This window comes from Merops nubicus, unplaced genomic scaffold (genome assembly GCF_000691845.1).
Source record: "Merops nubicus isolate BGI_N331 unplaced genomic scaffold, ASM69184v1 scaffold5805, whole genome shotgun sequence".
Taxonomy (NCBI): domain Eukaryota; kingdom Metazoa; phylum Chordata; class Aves; order Coraciiformes; family Meropidae; genus Merops; species Merops nubicus.
This window is the reverse complement of record NW_008607491.1, coordinates 8,599-29,165: the sequence shown is the minus strand read 5'-3', so window position 1 is coordinate 29,165 and position 20,567 is coordinate 8,599. Positions and strand designations below refer to the sequence as shown.

At 46.6% G+C, this 20,567-nt stretch overlaps 1 protein-coding gene across 1 annotated transcript; it reads left to right on the top strand.

The window, feature by feature from the left end:
* Nucleotides 1–862: 862 nt before the first annotated feature.
* On the top strand, nt 863–20,021 carry BRD3 (bromodomain containing 3). The gene is made up of 11 exons (XM_008939946.1): nt 863–1,179; nt 3,218–3,355; nt 4,318–4,465; nt 5,936–6,150; nt 7,813–8,184; nt 14,221–14,349; nt 14,758–14,949; nt 16,065–16,300; nt 16,842–17,134; nt 18,956–19,084; nt 19,906–20,021. The coding sequence occupies exons 1-11, from the start codon at nt 979–981 to the stop codon at nt 20,019–20,021; spliced, it is 2,169 nt and encodes a 722-aa protein (XP_008938194.1). The 5' UTR covers nt 863–978.
* The last annotated feature ends 546 nt before the right edge of the window (nt 20,022–20,567 follow it).

Below are 20,567 nucleotides of genomic sequence, written 5' to 3'. Positions count from 1 at the left end.
ACCATATGGTATACAAGATAGAGTGATACTAGATAATTTTTGTTTCCCCCTGCAGTTTGCTGGGGAAAAAAACAGAATGCAGTCATGCAATTTTTGTACTTTTCTGTATTTCATATGTGCCTTCAAGAGAGAGCACAGTGGTGCTCTTAGCCAGGTCATGGGATATATTATTATTTGCATTGAAGTTGTATCTTGAGACTTCAGCATGAAACTGAGGGCCCAGTCCAGTGTGTGTACATAGCCAGGGGATGTAGCAAGACTTCCTGAGATTCAAAGAGCAGATCACTTCCACGTAGGATGTTTCTGGTGACACCTTTCATTCCAAACTGTTCACAGCACCTCCCTCTACTCCTTTCATTTCTGTAGATGCAGGTCCTCTGACAGCTGTCATCTGCTCTTGATTGAGGGATTTCAGAGTAACCATTGCACCAGTGCAGAGGCTGGGTGTCTGACTCAGTGCCAGCCAGCGTGGGTCTGGAGACAAGGCAGTTAAGTTCACGTGGAGCTGCAGGCTGTGGATTTGCTAGTTTGGACCAGCATGTTCCTGGGAGTCTCTGCATTGCATCCTAACTGTATTCCCTGCTACCCTGTGTGTTTGCTTTGCATGAAAGTGCTTTCTCGGACAAAACAAGAACTAGTCCTGTGAAGCTTTCTCGTGCTCTGCAGGCTTTGTATTTGGGAATTGCTCTTCCCTTGTCTCTTGGGTCTCCAACTGTGGCTGTCACCAACATAGTGTGTTACAGAGCACGAAGCAGGTGGGGTAAAGAGCCTGAGTTCAAACACTATCAACAACACAAGTTTCTTAACATGACTACATTAAGTATCTGTATTTACGCCTTGTCCTCCTCCTCATTTGATCTAGGTTGTATGGTTGGACCCTGGAAATGGGATGTCAGTCCCGTTCAGGGAGCTTAAAGGAAGAAAGAAAATCTCCCAGTTGCTGCCGCTGTGACAGCGAGTGAGAGCAAGAGCAGGAAAATGTCGACAGTCCCAGCAGCAGTCCAGGCTCCTCAGGGCCCCGTCAATCCGCCGCCTCCTGAGGTCACTAATCCTAATAAGCCTGGCCGGAAGACCAACCAGTTGCAATATATGCAAAATGTTGTTGTAAAGACCTTGTGGAAGCATCAGTTTGCTTGGCCTTTCTACCAACCTGTTGATGCAATTAAATTGAATTTGCCGGTACGTATCTGTCCTGTTGTGCTTGGAATTCTGGTCTTGGAAAGCTTTGTGTTGGTGAGATCGGTTTTCTGATCTCTGGATCAGAATGGTTAGGTTGCTTTGGGGCATTTCCTTGAATGCTTTTAGACTTGCTGAATTGGAAGATGATGTCTTTCAGAGCTGGAGAGGTGCAGGTCTCCGAGGGAGAAAACTGCCCCTACCTAGTGAGGGAAGAGAAGAACTCACAGCCAAGCTGCCTCAGAGCAGTGGAAGCACAGTGCTTCCTTCATAGCTTGCCTCTGTTGACTTTTATCTTTACTCCTTGTCCCACCTCTGTCCAACCTGAGAGAGTCCTCAGTGCCCATGCTCTTGGGAGCATTTGGCACTGGGCTCAGCATAACTTGTATTTTCCAAAGGCTTTTCTGGATTTGCCACTGACCTCAGTGTTGAGGAAGAGCAGAGAAGCTAATACTGCAGAGCTAGTTATTCTCAAATGCTGTACTGGAAGTAGCAAGAACAGAACAGTTGCATTTACCAGTCTGCCTCCTGTGCCTGATGGTTTATACACCCTGTCTCTGTTAGACCAGATAGTGCAAGATACAGGCTGGTTATTTGTAAATGACCCTTTTCTAAGGGAACAGAGCCACACACCGTTCAACTCTTCAAGGGGTCCTGTAGGTGTAAAAACTCAACAGCAGAGGCACACCCTGACCCACTGCTTCACTGAAATACAGGCACCAGCACCCCCTGCCCACCCTGCTCTCAGCTCAGCCAGGCAGCTCACTGTGAATTAACTGGCTGCTATGAGCAAGGGGCTTGCTTGTAGGATTCGAGGGAGCATGGTTCTGGGGTGTGAGGCCAGAAGAGCTCTAGTTACCACAGCTTATAACCCAGTTCTATGGACTGAATCAAGAGTCTTTTCAACTCTGATGTTGTTGATGAGTACCATTTCAAGTGCCAGGCAAAAGTGTAAAACACATAACACCTGTATAATATTTCTCTAGAGCTCTACTCCTTTGTGTCATCTTTTGGTGGATTTAGTTTCTCAGTGAGGCATTTTGAGGTGGTTTTAGAGCAGGTTACCAGAAAATGCAAAGGAGGAATCAGTTGAAAGAATAGTTGTTTTTTTTGTGTGACCTAAATCTGCATAAACCCAGTAGAATTGCCTTTTCTGCCCTAGCCTGCCTTGCTTGGAAATATCAGTGTGCCTTTTATTGCATTTGAGGGTTAGGCTCAGAGTGGCCAGTGCCTGGACATGGGTTTGTGTGCACATGCAGCACGGGGACTTGCTGCTCTTCTCCAGAATGGGACAACTGCAGTGTCTAACCTTGCATGCCTAGAGCATCTCTGGGCTAGTTGCAGCCTCTGCAGATGCTTGAGACTAGCCCAGAGAGAAATGGGTTAATTTTAAGGGCTGAAATGCCTGTAGAAGAGAGACTGAAACGTTTAGCACAATCTTAGCCAGTGCTGGCACTGATAAACTTCTATAAGTGCCAGTGTTTTTAAAAGGAAGGCAGAAATGCTGCTTCCCAGGCTGCAGGCAGCCCACTGTTAAACTGAACCCTCTGCCAAAGCTGGTGCAGACCTTGCTGCCCCAACTGCTGCTCCCAGGAAGCTCATTGCTGCAGAGTTTGTCTATCAGTGTAGCACTCTTCTACTCTGCCACACGATCCAAAGTGGCACCTGGAGCCTTGCAGAGGATACTGAGGCTGCAAACAGCTTCCTGGGAGGGCTGCTCAGAAAACATGCTTTCCTCCACATGTTCCTCTTGATACCCTCCAGGTCCCACTGCCCTTATAAAAAGTGGGAAATGTCTGGGTAGAACTGGGGGAGACTGGTAGTCATGGAAGAAGTTCTTGTGCTCTGTAATCAAGTTGATAATGATGATAGACTAAAAGGCTGCAAATTATAAATGAAAGCAGAGGTGATGTTTACAATTTCCACAAAAACTTGGGGATGTGGTTTTTTTTTTTTGGGAGGGGGAATGAGGAGAAAGCTGGGACTAGAGGGAGATGTGAGTATATCAGGAGACGTAATGTCTTTCCTGTTTCTCCAACAGGATTATCACAAAATCATAAAAAACCCCATGGACATGGGGACTATCAAGAAACGCCTGGAACATAACTATTACTGGAGTGCCAGTGAATGTATGCAGGATTTCAACACCATGTTTACAAATTGTTACATTTACAACAAGGTAAAGAGCCCAGACAAGCCTTCAGCTGAGGCACTGCCTAGAAAAGACCCACCTACAAGAGTTAGAGGGCAGGGTTTGAGCAGGGCCAGCTCTGCTGTGCTCCAGGCCCGCCTTGCAAGGGTTTGAAATGCCACTAATTGCAACCACATTACTTGAAAGGCACAAAGCTGTCTTTGTGCCCCATCCTCCTTCCCCCAGACTAGTTAAAATGGCAAACGTGCCTTTTAATTATAGGTAGATTGCTGTTTGGGGGTTATATAGCAAGTTTTTAGTCCTTTTTGTTTTCAGTTAGGAATTCTTTAAGGTGAGCTGCAGTCTCTGCAGTGCTTTGCAGGTGTTCTCTGGGGTAGCAGTGCTGTGTGTTTTGCTGGCTGGCAGTAAGTGGTACCTCTCTGCTCTCACAGAGCAGTTCAGGAAGTGTAGCTCTTCTCTGCCTGTGTCTTGCCCATACTTGCACACCCTTAGATTGCTGATTGTTATTTTGGGTTTGGCTTGTTTGCTGCTTTGTTGTTAAAAGCCTCTATTCTTTGTAGTATGTTTTCTAGAGTGGTTTGTCATTATTGACCCATACTGGAGAGAAAACTGAAATAAATTAATTAGTTTGAGCCACAGAGTATGTGTTTGCACTCTTCTCTTGGACCTGCTGGCAAGGGGAGGACAGCTCATCTGTTCCAGTTAGCTGCTTTCACTCTGTTGCACAGGATGCTAGTTATCACATTTGCTGAAGTCCTGAGAACTCTGGATGCAGTGTACTTAGAAGCTGTAATTATTGCATGCTGGACCAGAATAAAGAGCAGGGTAGCATGTGAGGAGGGAGAGGAGCTAGTCTGGTTGTTGTCTGAGTTTAGATGCCATCACTTATTTGAAGGGCAGTGCCATGGGGGATTTCAGTGCCTGATCTTCTTCTTTCTGCTTCTACTCTGTGGATGATACAGTATGGGCTTGTATTATTCTTTCTGCAGCCAACAGATGACATCGTCCTCATGGCTCAAGCCCTGGAGAAGATATTTCTGCAGAAGGTTGCCCAGATGCCCCAGGAGGAAGTCGAGTTGTTACCCCCAGTTCCTAAAGGCAAAGGTCGCAAGCCGGCAGCGGGCGTGCAGAGCACAGGTATTGACCCCCGCCAGGGCCCATCACTGGGGCCTGACCCACCCTCCAGGCTGCCTGCCTTGTGAGTGGTGAGGGGGCTGGAAGGGGAACGTGACAAGGAAAGTGTGAGATGTCTAGATCATGTTCCCCCAGTGTGTCAGGGCTTGTCTGTCTTAGGGCCACTCTGCATTCGCCACACAAACATCCTGCTGTCTGTGACTTGCCTGCCCACACAACACTCCAGAGAGGGAAGGCAATGTGTCCTTCACGTATGCAGAGAAGAAACCAAGGCAAGAAGAGGCAAAGCAGACGTGCCACTCTGCTGCAAGTGGCAGACTGTGCACAGAGTGCCTTCACAGACCTGGGTTTATGCAGCTCGCCCAGGTCTTGGCAGAAGTCTGACACAGCAGAGACTTGGACTCAGGTCTTGCCAATCCCCTAAACCCTGGATAACGTTTTTCTTTTACACGCATCACTGCAACGTGGTAGAATAAAGTTTGACCAACAGAAAGGATTTATTGAGCTGTTGCAAAAGGCTGCACAGACCATTGCATATCAGTAGAAACGAAGTTTAGTTCAGCTTATCTAAAGCTGATTCTAAATGGGTTTAGGACTAAAATGTCCATAAGTGCAGTGCAACAGTTCATAAAGGACCTTGTGTGGGCTGAATTAAATGGTGGCAATTTTTTTTTTCTGCAGACAAGGACTGATTGTTGCTCTGGGAAAGTCAACTGTTTCTGTTCTACCACATCTCGGGTGCCAAATGGAGCTACAGCTTCATGCTCACAGAAATTTGTGACGATGTGTTTTTTAGCATCCTTTGATGAAAGCTGCTATAAAAACGTAGAGGAATATTGCTACTTGGATTATCAATTACTAGATTTGTCCCTCTTAACTTTACACTAGCAGGCAGGTCCAGTATAAGAGAGATTTTCCTGGCTGTCAGGAGACTCGGGCTCTGCTCCCAGCTCTCTTTCATTCTACAACTTGTGACAAGTGTGAAGCACATGGGAGTCTTGGGCATTTAGCTGGCTGTGGAGGGGTGGTTGTTACCATTTCTCACAGATAATAAAAACACTCCTAGATTGAGGTTTGTACAGGGCTGTGACTGTCCAAGAGAGCTGTCTCTCCCTTTTCTCTCCTTGAGCTCCTGCTTTTTTTGTTGAGCACATGGTAGCTCTGAGAGCACGAGAGGGGTGAAAACTGTCCCAGAGCAACACGCCCTGTGTGCAAAGCTTGAAATATTTTGCTTGCATGTGGCTGGCCTAAAGCTCACGGGGCGAGGACTTAGGTCAGTGAGTTCTCATTTTTTGGTGACACCACCAAGCAAATCACACTATATCCTTGTGCTCTTCCCGTGGCCCTGGACTCGGGAGCCTTTTGCCCGTGACTGGACAGCCCAGCAGCACCACTGTCCCTTTGTTCCCAGCGTCTTGTCGGCGCGTGTAACCCTCGGTACGTTGCAGCTCTTTTCCCTCTGTCCTTTGGAAGGAGCCCAGCAAGCCGTGGCCGTGTCTTCCGTCTCCCCGCCGGCCCCGTTCCAGAGCGTCCCTCCAGCCGCCTCTCAGACGCCCGTCATCGCTGCCACCCCCGTGCCAACCATCACTGCTAACGTCCAGCCTGTCACTGCCCCTCCTGCCGCTGCCCCCCCTCCGCCTGCTGCTCCGATAATGCCCGTGGTGCCTCCCACGCCGCCGGTGGTCAAGGTAAACGCAGAGCCCTGACCCTTTCCTCCTCAGCAGGCAGCATTGCTAAGCAGTGCTCCCTTTTCACCCCCTTACTGCTGGTTACGTGCATTCCTTCTCTCCACGTTTCACTCCTTGCCTCTCTGACCATCGTTGTCCCTTTAGGGGGGGGGCTCAGACGAGTGCTCGTTGTCGAGTTTGAGAGGCTTGAGAAAAGTTTTGATGGTTTTGCTGTGTTGTCAACTGTAACTGCTCCAACTCCCTTAGAAGCTCTCACCCAACCAGATCCTTATCCAGTGCTGATGCTCCATGAACCAGAATGTTGTTGAAGGCTTCCCCCACTTTACACCATATAGTCCAAAGTATCTCTTCCCTCTAACTGAGCCCCTGATTTTTCTGGGACTATTCCTTTAAGATTTACAGACTCCAGCACTAAAAATGTTCCTCTCTGCCATAAACCAGTTCAAGACAAGCCTGTCACTCCAGTTGGAGGAGACTGATTGTTGCCTGCAGGTTTGGGGTACATCAGTTCTGTCTTCCCTACTGAATAATCTTCTGGGAGTTGTCACTGGTGTTTTGCTCTTTACTATGTTAATTTATGGGTAAATGAGAATGTTGCTCTAAATAATTGGCATTTTCCTAGCAAGCTGTGTATTGCTTTAAAAATGGTGAAAGCACAGCTCAGAGAAAGCTGTGGTTTTTTTCCTAATGGAGGAATTAACAGCAACAGTGTTGGGGCTCTCTGAAATGAGGTAGCATGGACCAGAAGAGCCACAGAATTATTTTGCTTATTTAACCCTATAGTTTGGGAGTTACTAGAGAAATTGTAAGTCCCATCTTGAAGCAAAGCTATCCTCCTCAGAAGCCTGTCTCATACTTCAGTTTCTGTCCAAATATCTTGCTTCTGAGAATTAATTTAATTTTAAAACTTGAGGATGAGCCCAGAAGTGAGCTTGCCAAATACATACTGCAAAAATAATTCTGCCTGGGATTTACTTAAGATTTCCCTTAGATTTCCCTAAGGAACTTTCTCCCCCTCCCCCTTTCTCTCTCCTTGGAGAAATAAATCCTTCATAGGAGCACAAGAGAGAGCTGACTGGACAGTCAGTGTTTGAATTTGTGAGAGAGGTTTTATTTGCTTAAGGCAGAATCGTTAAAGTCTTGCTCTTGTCCGTAATAAGCCATTGACTTTAGCACATCCACTAAATACAAGGGAGTGAAGGCTCACGGGTCTTTGATTAATATGCTTTGGTTCAGAACTTATAGCCTGCTCCTGCCACTGGGGACTCAGACTTGTGGTTAAGTTACTGACACTAAGTCACGGTGCATCAGCTGAGCTGCAGTAATCGACCGGGCGCACTCGTTCCCTTGGCAAACACGAGGTAAGAGTCCTTGGTTTAAATCTCAGTGAAATACCCAAAGCTAACACGTTTTGCATCATCTTTGGGGTCGGGTTGGAGACGTGCAAATGGCTGGTTACTGTGGCTCAGATGACGTGTAGCCAGGCATCGTGCCGTGGTCACCGGACTGCGCTGTCCAAACCTCTAAGTCCCAAGTCCTGTTGATCCCAGGGAAGGTGTTTTCTGTCAGAGGACAGGCAGATCTCAGCAGTAAGGATGAGCTAGGTTTCTGCTAGCCTAGCACGAGAGCCGGTGCTCACAGAGTGTCCATCTGCTGTTTCAGAAGAAGGGCGTGAAGCGGAAAGCAGACACCACGACCCCCACCACCTCGGCCATCACCGCCAGCCGCAGCGAGTCCCCCACGCCCCTCTCGGACCCCAAGCAGGCCAAGATCATCGCCCGGCGCGAGAGCGGCGGCCGGCCCATCAAACCACCAAAGAAGGACCTGGAGGACGGCGAGGTCCCTCAGCACGCGGGCAAGAAGGGCAAGCTCTCGGAGCACCTCAAGTACTGTGACAGCATCCTCAAGGAGATGCTCTCCAAGAAGCACGCAGCCTACGCGTGGCCCTTTTACAAGCCTGTTGATGCAGAGGCCTTGGAATTACATGACTATCATGATATTATCAAACACCCCATGGATCTCAGTACTGTTAAAGTACGTCCACATTTACCATCCCTTTGGCAGGGTGTCCCGGCCCTCTGGTTGTGGAGGACTGGCTCCTGGGGGAGGGGGAAGGGGCAAGGGTGGAAAACCAAACCTGTTTGGATATCATCTGGATATTTTTATATTTTGTTTCCTTCCCCTCTCTTTTTTTTTTCCCCCCATAAACTGGGACATCTTTTTTTTTTCTGCCCTGCAAAGCAGACTGTACGATGGCATCTTCTCCTTTTTGTGGATAGTCCAGCTGTTGAAACTTGTGTCCTTGGGATTGTCTTGCACTCCAAGAAGAGGTGCTGTATTTCATAGGATTCAATTGATAGTATCCCATTTCCAGGAGCTGCTATCTGCCTACTTGTTGGCATGATGTGTGGTCCAGATAGGCTTTACACTGAGTAATTCCAACCAGAACGTGGTGATCGCCTGATGCTTGAGGGGGAGGAAATAACATGTTTGTGTGGCTCGTGCTTGGCTCTTAAAGAGCTTAGCATAGCATGGTCCAATTTAAGGTGTTTTATTCCCAGTAAGAAAAGTTTTATGAATCCCTTGTAAATATCTGTGGAGCAAAGCCATATTTTTCTAGTTCTTACCTTCTGCTTGACCCAGCCGTTGGAATCAGTGTTGGTGGAGGTGAGACTTTTCTTCCCTGGGCAGGAAGCTGAGGTATTTCTGCTGCCTTTCACTAGCATGCCAGAAGTGTTTTGCTCCCAGCTGAGCCAATACCTGGAACTGTCCAAATGTCCAGGTGGCAAAAGGGCAGCTGCATTTGTGCTTCCTTTCATCTTTCTTGAGAAAACCTACGTAGTACCTGGATGTGCTCTGATGTGCCACACGTTGAGCCATGGTGCTGCAGGGTTCTCACTACAGCTGCAATGTTTTAACAAGTCTTTTAGTTGTATTGTTTAGTAGTGAGAGAATAGTTGTCATGGTCTGTGTTGAGGATGAGACCAGGAGTTACCAGTATCTGTGTTTTAATTACTGTTCTGATGTTATAGTCCTGGGCGAGTTTCCCCACAGCTCTGTGATGTAGTTTTCCCAGTCATAAAACAGAGACACTTAAACTACCTCACAGGGCTGTTGTGAGGACAGATATCTGGAAGGCACTATCTAGGTACTAATTATTAGTATTGATTTGGTTTGTACAGAAAAGGCCATCTCTGAGCTGGCAAAAGCAGTGTAACCAATGCTCTCTCTCAGCTTGGAGACTTCTCCTGAGCTTGAGGTGCCCTGGCTTCAATTACAAAGCCAGTGGAAGGGGCAGTATTTTTGACTTGTAATTAAGCTAAGCTGTGTTAAATGCCTGCAGCAATTTCCTGGCAGAAGAGGGCAAGAGGAAGGGTGAACTGAGCTGCAGGCAGTAAGAGGGAGCATGAAACACAGCAGTAAAAGCAGGAGAAAGGACTAGGTTGAACATGGTAGCCTGTGAAGCTGGGGCACTGGTGCCTGGCTCTGATGTTCTGCTGACAGAGCAAGATTCCAGGGTTTTCTTTAAGTTTCCATTTTTGTGTGTGGAAGAGGAAGGGAGAAGCTCACCTCAGATTTGGTCCTGCAGTGCATTCACTATCCTGCTGACTTTGGATGCTCACTACCCAAGGCCTACTTAGTCCTTGTACGTTATTTTAATTACATGGCTTGCTGTCAATGTCTGCTCACTTCACTTTGCATTGAAGTTGCTCTTCTCCACCAGCCTGGAGGTCCAGCTCCAGGGCTTGGGTCACAGGCTAATAGATAACTTGGGGTGGTCAGGAGGTCTGCAGACCACAGCAGAGAACTGTGAAGCAGAGAACTTAGATTTGCCCTTGCTTATTGTGGGTGACGTGTCAAAATCTGTTCCAAGAGTCTATAAACTGGCCAGTAGCTTTAAAGGAATTTAAAAAGTATATCTGGTTTACAGAACTAACTGAGATGGGAAGAAACATCTTGTGCTCGATGCAGCTGTTTTTTGTTACCACACTGGGGTGATGAAGTGCTATTGGTGGCCTTTCCTCTACTAGTCTTGTGAACATAAGTCATCAGATGATGATAGCCCAGATGAACTCGTTCAGTTACTGTACTAACTTCAGTGGGACTGCTGGTAAACCTCATCCTTTCAGACCTGTTGTCAGCTCAGTCACACTCTGTCTTCCCAGGGCTGCTGTGGGTCTCCAGGAATACTTGCAGCCTGATAGATCAAGCCCTGGGTGAAAGCAGTGAGGTTAGAGTGAAATCCTGACTCTCTCAAAGCTGCTATTTCCATGTCTCATTAGATGGCTTCTTATTTCAAGAGATTCTGTGCTGCATTTTGCAAAATCCAGGTGCAAAGCTGAGATCTGGGTTGATGTCTTCACACTTGAGTCTCTTTCCAGTCCTAACTTCATCATTCTGAAAAGTGTGCACCTCTGCCCTTTTTTTTGCAAGTGCAGGTAATATTCTCCCTCTGTACCTTACTAGTCTAGGGCAGAAAAATGGAGATAAGTTAATGGCAGAGCCAGTGGAGTCCCTTCTATGTGAAGATTCTGGATTTGTCTTTCCACTTGGTAGTATTTTTCTTAATAAACTTGTTTGAAGTCCTCTCTGGTATTGTTCTTTCACAGAATGTTTTGTTACCATTGCCCTTGGCCTGTAGGTTATAGTGTGACTTCTCTGAGGTGCAGTCTATCATTCTCTAACTGCATGGAACAGAAATCTACCCTTTGCAGGTTGTGTAGTTCTCCAGTGTCAGGGCTTTCTCTGTGGCTCTGGAAGGTTTTGCATTTAATTCTGCACAAGTGACAGTGGCTGTGGTAAAGCAGTGCAGCTGTGGCCTTCAAAGTAGTCTTGAAGGAGCTGTATGAGAAATTAAAACATGCTGCAGCTGTAATGGATTCCCAAATACTTGGTTGCTTGTTGCTTTGGCTCTCTGGTTAGATGAGGTTTGATTTTTTTTTTTTCTTCAGAAGATATCCTTCATGTCTAGGAGCACTGTTTTTCAGGCTGTGCACCCAGCAGAGGTGTGCTTCAGAAGGATGTGGAGGTTGTTTTCTCTGTGTGTGGTGGAGGCAGGTTGGCTGTTGTGACTGCAGCAGTGGCAGGTGAGAGGTGGAGGGGCTATAGCTGAGCTTGTCACAACCAGGAGCAGAGGGATGTGCTGAAATGCTGTGCCAGGGCTAGGACTGAGAGTGGGAAGAGCTGAAGGGATGGGATCAGTGAGCTCATTTCCACCTCAACCCTTTGATAGTCATCACAGGGTGGGAAAGAGCAGAACTGCTTAAAGTAGAGAGCAGAAAGGATGAAAGTGTGAGGAGAGACATGGGTTAGGCTTTAAAAACTAAGCAGAGACAGCTCTAATTCCCTGCAGCAGGTGAAACACTTGCTCTGAAGCTGTAGCTGTCCACAGGGTCCACTTGCAGCACATTCCTGTGCCCTGGGGAGCTTTGGTGTGGGCAGGCAGGGTGCTGTGCCTGCCATGGAGCTGGGAGAACCTGGAGCACCTCTTTGCCTCCTTCCTCTGGCTGCCAGCTCCCAGCAGCAGTGCTGTGGTTGTCTCTGCCTTTGGCTTGCTCAGTGGTGAACCATCAACAGTTCTTGCTATGTGAGAGGATTTCTACAAGGTGTTTACTTGTTGAATAAAGCTCTCCCTCCAGGGGTCTAGCTGTGCTCACCAGTTAGTTTTCTTGCAGTGAATGGCTGTGGTTTCAGAGCACTTCAAGCTCTTGAAAGCAAGGAGACATTCTTAGGGAGGAATTTTTAAGGACTTCTTTAGTTCTGCCTATTTTAGAGTACAAATGTGCCTTCACAAAGCAGCTGCTCTTGTTGAGGCAGTTTCTGCAAGGTGCAATGATGCCCCCAGAAATCAGGCTGAGCCCTTGTTAGCTGCTAGAGGTGGCATTTTCTCTGCTGAAGTCACTGGACCTGTGTGGCCCTCTCCCTTGTCAGCACCTGCCCTGATGCCATGCCCCAGGCTTGAGTTTTGAGGACATGCTGCTGTCCAGTTTGGTCTTGGAGAAGAGGCAGTGGAAAGGGGACATGCTAGATCTTCAAACACACAAAGGGTTGCTGGAAGCAGGGAGGGAACCAAGTTTTCTCTGCGTCCTCTCTGGGCACGACAAGGTTCAGCTTAGAGCAAGAAACATGTTAGATTAGGAAACAAATTTTTGAATATTAATGAATATTAAACAATTGAATTGATTGCTGAGGGGAAAATGAGGTAGTGGTGATGGGTGTTGCATGGGGCAGAGAATGGACCAGCTCCCTGCTTGTCTGTGACTCCTGATTTGTACTTCAAAGTGTAATAACGTTTTTTTTTAAGCAGCTGGATATCTCAAAGTGAATTTGTAACCAAAGATATCCCAGCCCACCAATTTAAAGTCCTTTTTTTTTATTTTTCTTAAGTTAATCTTTACAAGAAAACAGAACAAAAATCCACAGATTAAAATTGTTTGGTTTGGATGAAAGCAAAGCCTCAGACACTGGAATGTATTTCGTAGGTGGTGATCAGCCCTTGAATGTGCCAAACAAATAGAAGTGCATCAAAAAAACCTTTCATGGAGAAAGACACATTTTAAGAGAAATGGGCTGTTTCCCTTCAACATGTGTTTTGCTTTGGAATTGGCCCGAGACACTCTTCAACTGAGGCCAGCTCTCCTTCAGACAGGAGAAGCACAAACCTATTGCCCTGGCTGGCCTTGTGCTGTGGCTGGAGGCTGTCTGCTGGTTCCTTCTCCAAGAGAATGAGGTTTTGTGACAAAACTTTGACAGCTGTCTGGCTGCAGTGCAGCAGGGAGTAAGGCCCCAGGAATTTCACCACTGTGCAGGTCCCTCCAAAGCTGCATCCCTGGAGGTGGAATTCTGCCCTGTTGAGAACAAAAGCAGTTTTCAGAGTCATTGCAGTGTTTCAAGATGATTATAAGGTCTAGCATGTAGCTGTGAAGTATCTGAAGCTTCCATAGAACATACTTTGCTTGTGCTAAGGCTTCCAGCATGGGTCACAGACCATAAGCAGCCCTGCTTTCTACTCAGACCAGGGATATGTGTTCCCCAACTGTGCTGGCAGCCTGTCTGCCAGGCAGCCCCTTCCCTTCGCTGGGGGATACAGGTGCACAGGACAGACAAAAGGGAGGCCTGCAAGCACTTGGCAAATAGAGAGTTTCTTTAAACCCATGGTCTTTTAAATGCAAATGAAATCTAGTGTAAGCTTCTTTTTGCCTTTTTGTAGGAGTAATTTGAGCTAAGGTTTTATACATAGTAGTAATATATGCATAAAATCAATTAAGTTCTAGAAATGCCATAAACTGTTTTCTAAACGCAAGTCATTGAGTTCCAAACAGCAAGAGAAATGAAGTGAGAGCTGAGAAACAAGAGAAAGGAGCAAGGTGGAACTATTTAGCTCCTGATACTCCTCACTACACTAGGAAATAACATGAATAGGTTCATGAAGGATGAATTGTGTCCATTCTCTACCAGCTGGACTTCTAAGTGAAGAGTAGGTGTTGTAGTTGAACTGTAAATGCCTGTCTTGCTGTAGCAATCACTAAATTCATGCCCTGTGCTAGCAGGAAGTCAGAGTTGGATGGTTGTGATCTTTTCTGCCCTTTCAGATTTAAAGGGCAAATATATTTGAGCAGCACATAGAAATACATGCTTGAAGTACTCCTGTAACTTGACTGGATGTTGACTCCTGCTATTCCCATCCGTGAGCCTCGTTTACACCAGTTTCTGATCAGCAAACCTTTTTTCTAAATGACTGTATTTTCTAATTGAAAGTGGATGCTGATGAATTTCTGTAGTACTACTCAGAAAAAGAAAACAACCCAAATGGAGAATTTTAAAGGGTTAGCTGTTTTGGAGTCACATCAACTGTTCTGGTTGTCTGGTGTTTTCTTGCTTGTTTTAAGCAGAAAACTGAGTGTTATTTAGGAACCAAAAAGCCAAATCAAACTACTGTTCTTAAACAAATGTGATTTTTGTGGCCATTCTGAGCTGTCTCCTTGCTGCACGTGTCCTCCATGCAGTTGCTACAAATGCCTTTTGCTTATGGCTTTTTCTCCCCTTTCCCTCTGGCTTGTGTGTTTGCAGAAAAAGATGGACAGCCGGGAGTACCAGGACGCACAAGGGTTCGCAGCGGACATTCGGTTAATGTTCTCTAATTGCTACAAGTACAATCCCCCAGACCACGAGGTGGTGGCAATGGCCAGGAAGCTCCAGGTAAAAGCATTGGCAAATGTTATCCAGAGTATGTTTGGCTCACCTACACGGTGTCTGTTCAGAGATCCAAGCATGGATCTGCTCTGGGCAGCATCAAGGAGAGTCAGTGATTCCTCCAGCCCTTAGAAAGTGTTCTGTGCTATGGAACCGTTGTGCTCTTCACAGGGCACAGCCCAGAGCTTCCCCTCCCCAAAAGTTAAAATCATTGCTGTGTGAAGTAATGGGAGGATTTTCTTGGGCTTACAGTGTGTATATATCCATCTGTACATTATTCTTGTTTTTTTCAGCACTGTGTGTAGTGCAGTAGGACCCTGACTTGTGGTGGGGTGTCTGGTGTGTTGAAAGGGCCAGAGTGAGGTCTTTAAGGGTGTGGCTCCTTTTGTCACCAATATTTCCCCCTTTTTGTAGGATGTCTTTGAGATGAGGTTTGCAAAAATGCCCGACGAGCCTGCAGAGGCCCCACCTCCCCCTCCACCAACAGCACCAGTGGTGAGCAAAAGCACAGAGAGCAGTCACAGCAGTGAGGAGAGCTCTTCTGACTCAGACAGCTCCGACTCGGAAGAGGAGCGAGCGACTCGGCTGGCAGAGCTCCAGGAGCAGGTATTACAACAGCCAGGCTCTGGCTGTGCAGCAGAAAGGGCATGGCAGGACGAGGGGTTTAGTTTTATTCCTAAAGATCCCATCGAGGCTGGGATGCAGCAAAGCAATCTCCCCTTTTGCCAGCTAAAGGGGGAAAGTGCTCGGCTGTGAAACGGGTGCATGTTGGAGGTAATGTTGATTTTCTTTGAGGTAGCCATTGTTGGTGCTGGTGCTCTGAGCTTCCTTCTGGGACCCCAGAGCATGAATGAAGGTGCTGACAATACTAGGGATCTGGGAGGAACAGAGATCCATTTTGTATGAGAGCTCAGGCATAACAAAATCTATCACAAACTTCTTGTTGGGATGTTATCCCTCATAGCCCATCTGCAGAATTGGCCTGTTCTGACTGTTGTGGTTGCAAACACTTCAGCCATGGCCTTTCTTACTATTCAGATACGTGATGCCAGTTGCTACAAAGCTGACATGTGCTGTAGTAATACAACAAAAGATGAATAAAATCATTTACACAGTGTCTCAAGGCAAGCTGGTAGGAGAGCCAAGAAGCGAACCCAGGATTCCAGAGGCCAGGTTGTCAGCACTCTAGATGGAGCTGTTAAGCTTAGTTTTTATTTGCCCCTATAAAACCAGAATGATGTTTTCATTTGCGTCAGCTTACGAGTACTTGCACTACATCTTTTAAAGCTTTCAAATGAGGCAAAGTCTCCTGAGTTCAATCACTAGACTGCTGAATCACAGAATGCTCTGGGTTGGAAGGAACCTTTAAAGGTCATCTAGTCCAACCCCCCTGCAGGGACAGGGACATCTGCAGCCAGAGCAGGTTGCTCAGAGCCCTGGCCCACCTCACCTGGAAGGTTTCCAAGGGCTGGGGCAGTGACCACCTCTCTGGGCAACCTGGGCCAGGGGCTCACCACCCTCACTGTAAAAAATTTCTTCCTTTGATGTAGTATAGCTATCCCCTCTTTTTAGTTTAAAACCATCACCCCTTGTCCTGTCACAGCAGGCCCTGCTGCTGACTTTGGGATATCCTTATGCACTGGAACATAGAGGAAGGGTATGTGGAGGAATCAGTTGTCTTGCCTTGAGGTCTGATGAGTTTTTTCACTGTTCTCCTCCAGCTAAAGGCCGTCCATGAGCAGCTAGCTGCATTGTCACAAGCACCAGTGAACAAACCAAAGAAAAAAAAAGAGAAGAAGGAAAAAGAGAAGAAAAAGAAAGATAAAGAGAAGGAAAAAGAAAAGCACAAAGTAAAAGCTGAGGAGGAGAAGAAACCCAAGGTGGCTCAACCACCAAAACAAACGCAACAGAAGAAAGCCCCAGCTAAGAAAGCAAATAGCACAACCACAGCTAACAGGTGAGAACCTGCCTTCTGCAGGTTGCCTTCAGGGGAATGCTGAGAGCTTCCAGTCCAGTTCTTCTGTCCTCCTTGTCCCCTCTGAATTCCTGGTGAAGCTTGATTGTCAGAGCACTTAATCCGCTGTTGAATAGTGTCCCCATTCCAAAGCAGCTCTAGGGAGTCTTTAAGTTAGAGCTGGCAGTGGAACCATCATATTTCCACTGTCCAACTCCCTTAGAATCCCTGCCTGATCACTCTCAGATAAGGTTTTGCTCTCTGCCTTTTGTGCAGCCAGCAAGAACGTGCCATTTCATGGCTGCCCCCCTGCTGCTACATGGGCTTGTTGTCATGCCTCACAGGGCTACAGTATAATAGGAGCAGAACAGCTGATCTCACATCTCTGAACTTTTTCAGAAGTTGTGGTGCTGTGCCAGCCATCTGGCTTAGAGGTTGGAAGCCAAGAGCGTTGGGATGTTTGTTACGTGGAGGGGTAGGAAAAAAAGACCTTATTGATTCTGTATACCCATGAATGTTTCCATGCTTGCCAACCCCCCCTCAGGCAGCCCAAGAAAGGAGGCAAACAGGCATCTGCAACCTACGACTCGGACGAGGAGGAGGAAGGTCTGCCCATGACTTACGATGAGAAACGCCAGCTCAGCTTGGACATCAACCGCCTGCCCGGGGAGAAGCTGGGCAGGGTGGTGCACATCATCCAGTCAAGGGAACCTTCCCTCAGAGACTCCAATCCTGATGAAATAGAAATAGATTTTGAAACCTTGAAGCCCACAACTTTACGAGAACTGGAGAGATACGTGAAATCTTGTTTACAGAAAAAACAAAGGAAACCGTTTTGTAAGTTACCTCCTGGGGCTTGTGTTCCCCCACCAGCTCTTGGGCTCAGCTTTGGAGTCAGGGGATGTGTGTTGGGAATCTCTTATCCAGCTGTTGGCTGTGTGGTGACAGGGATTTGCAGAGATACTTTTCTCCCATGAAAATGTACAGAAACTTTCTGGTTTTCCCTGTTCTTTCCTCCCATGATGTCATGCTCTGGAGACCTGGAGGGCTACTGTGTTCCTCTCCAAGACCTGTGTGATACCTTTATTACTTATCTAGAATCTAGAAGGCACTATAAAGGTTTCAGTCTCATTGTATTAGGTGTTATGTGCACACATCTGGAAAGATCAGTTTCTTAGCCTGAATAGTTTAGCATTTAATTAGGAAAGAAACAAAAAGCAGGGCTGGGATCCAGAACACCAAGGGAGTAAAAAACTTGCAGAAAGCTGCCTGAGCAACCTGTGGATTCTGGGTGTGTCCAAATTGTATATTCACCCCAAAAATATTCTGCCTAGCTGGCCTGATCACCACATTGCCCCTGGTCTCTATCAGACCAGAGGATTAACCTTCGTGCACTGGCGGTGTGTGGTTCAGCATGGGACAGACTCTTCTCTGTGCCTCATCCCCAGAGTTGTGGCCCTTTGAGAGTTTAGCTCTGGCTGAATAGCAGTAGGATCACTTACCTGAAGTGGTCCTGGCTCTGTATATCTGCTTGTTGGTTAAAAGGGACTTGTCCTGTTAGGAGTGTAACACAATAGCCACTCACCTCTATTGCAGAGCACCTCCGTTTCTTCACCACAGGATCTTCAGGTAGGCCTAAGCAAAACTCAGACATTGACCCTTCCTTTTGCTTTTTAATACATCACTTTGATTTATTTTTTTCCTTGAGTCCTTTGTTGGAATAGCTTGGGGAAAAAATTTTCCAGACTGGTTAGGAACAAGAAGCATCCTTTTGTTCTGGAACCACAATGCAGAGTAGTGCAGTGGCTCAGATGTCTGCTCTTCTGGGACTGGTATGCCCTGGGCTGAGCAAAACTGCATATTGCAATGCTTGGTGCTCAGGGCCACACCCTCTCAGGACTGTGCTTTCCTGATTTTTTTTTTAATTTCTTTTTTTTTTCCATCTTTGCCTTAAAACAGCACACAGAAATGTAGGTATTTCCTTGCTGGATCAGGCAAACTATCTGGCCTGGGTTCTGACCCTGGCCAACACCTGTGTTCAATTACTCCTCCTTTGGATGGATATTTCTGCTCAGAAGTATGAGTGTTGCTGGGACTTCTCACCATTTCCATCCTGACTGATGCAGCTACATTCCTGTCGTCTGCCAGCCTTTGCCTCAGTTGTTCTTTAATTTGTCCTTTTTGGTTTGTTTTATATTTAAAGCCAGATAAAACAGAGTAGATTCCTGCATGAGGTATCTTGAGTTTTAATGGGAGATGCTTACTTCTGACAACCTTTAATGGGACACTTTATTTTACAGGGCAGAAAACCCATGTAACAATTCTGTAATTACAAATGTGTAACTATTGACCATAAAACTGGCTGGTAAGTAACCTGTAGCTACAAGGTTATTACATGGATACTTCTATCTTCTGAAATACTTTCCAGAAAATCTCTCTTAAAAAGTGCATGTTACAGGATGATGGTGATTGGATGATCTAGACAACTTTCACATGTTGTCCTTGACCTGGGATGTGTAGTTGCTGTGTGGTCACTTGGTCTTAGCAGTGTCACTGGAGAGTGGTCACACAGATTTACATGCCCTGTAAAATAGTGATGTCCACTCTTTTTCACCAGCAACTGTGTGGTTTCAGAAACTGTGCGTTCCTCCTCCACAGCTGCAAGTGGAAAAAAACAAGCAGCCAAGTCAAAAGAAGAGTTAGCTCAGGAAAAGAAGAAAGAACTAGAAAAACGGTTACAGGACGTCAGTGGGCAACTAAACAACAACAAGAAACCTGCAAAGAAAGGTATCAGCTTTGGTTTTACTGCACTGACAATGCCCAGAAAGCTGTGGGTGTAGATGGACTTCCTCACTGAGATAAAACCACTGCCTTCTTGTGGCCTTGGGTTTGTCTCTGTGAGTTACCCCAGTTGGTCACTAGTGTCAGGGCACAGCGAGTTGTTTCTGGGCACTGAGATGCTGTGTGGGAGTGGCTTTGGTCCCTCTCTGAGTGGAAGCTCTCCTAGGTGGTAAATATGAGGTGTCTTGGAGGCAGCTTATCCTTAGAGGGAGGAGGAGCTTCTCTGTTAGCCTGTGTGGGACTGTGTGTACAGACCAGCACTGTGAAGCATCTAATAGATGATTTTTCTCCATTGTGAGATGAAAAAAAGCTCAAGTGCCCACATAGTGTAATGCTGACCAAGAAGACCACCAGCACCCTGGCTTGGATCAGTACTGGAGTGGCCAGCAGGACTAGGGATGGGATTGTCCCTCTGGACTCAGCACTGGGGAGGTCACACCTTAAATACTGCGTTCAGTTTTGGGTCCCTCACTGAAGACTGATACTGAGGGGCTGGAGCATGTCCAGAGAAGGGCAGTGGAGCTGGGGAAGGGTCTGGAGCACACAGGTCTTGTGAGGAATGGCTGAAGGAATTATTATTTAGCCTGGAGAAAAGAAGGCTGCAGAAATCCACTGATGGGCCAGGCCTTGCTGCAGCAAGCAAAGGTCAGTCAGCTGCCCAGGCAGCGGGAAGCGATGAAGGGAGCTGTGGAGGATGAAGGCTGTGGGTAAAGCTTCTCTACATCAGTACCTCAGGAATAACCACACTGCTGTCCTCTTCCCTGCAGAGAAATCCAGCTCGGGTCCCTCCGGGGGCCCCTCCCGGCTCAGCAGCAGCAGCTCCTCTGAGTCTGGGAGCAGCAGCTCCAGCGGCTCCAGCTCGGACAGCAGCGATTCGGAGTGAGTTATGGACACTGGGACACAAAACATGGACATCACCCTCACTGATGCTCTGCAGTGTTCCTTTCTCTCCTTAATATACTGCTCTTGTTCCACGGTGGTCAGGATTTTTTTTCTTTCTTTCTTTTTTTTTTAAATTTTTTTTAATTCAGTGTTATAAAAAATATCTTCCATTTTTTTGGGGGTCGCTCTTTTAATAGGTCAAAGATCTTTGCGTGTGTGTGTGTGACTAGACTTTATGGCAAATAGTTCCCTTTGCATAAAGTCTCTAAAATACATTTTCACTGAAGAAGATTGGTTGAAAATGGGAGAACTTTGAACTCTTAGCAGGAGATAAATAGAACGTTCTGCAAGGTTTGTAGTACATTTTCCTCTCGCCCCCTCCCTCTCCCTGGAATGTTCTCTTTTAACAAGCCTGCCTGGCTCACACAAGGTAAAAAAAAAAAAAAATAATCTTTTTTTTAAGAAATCTCTGTAAAATGGTACTGTTTCTGAAAGATGTTAGCTTTTGAACTAGTTGGTGTATTTGTTATTAGCACTAGTGTTCTTA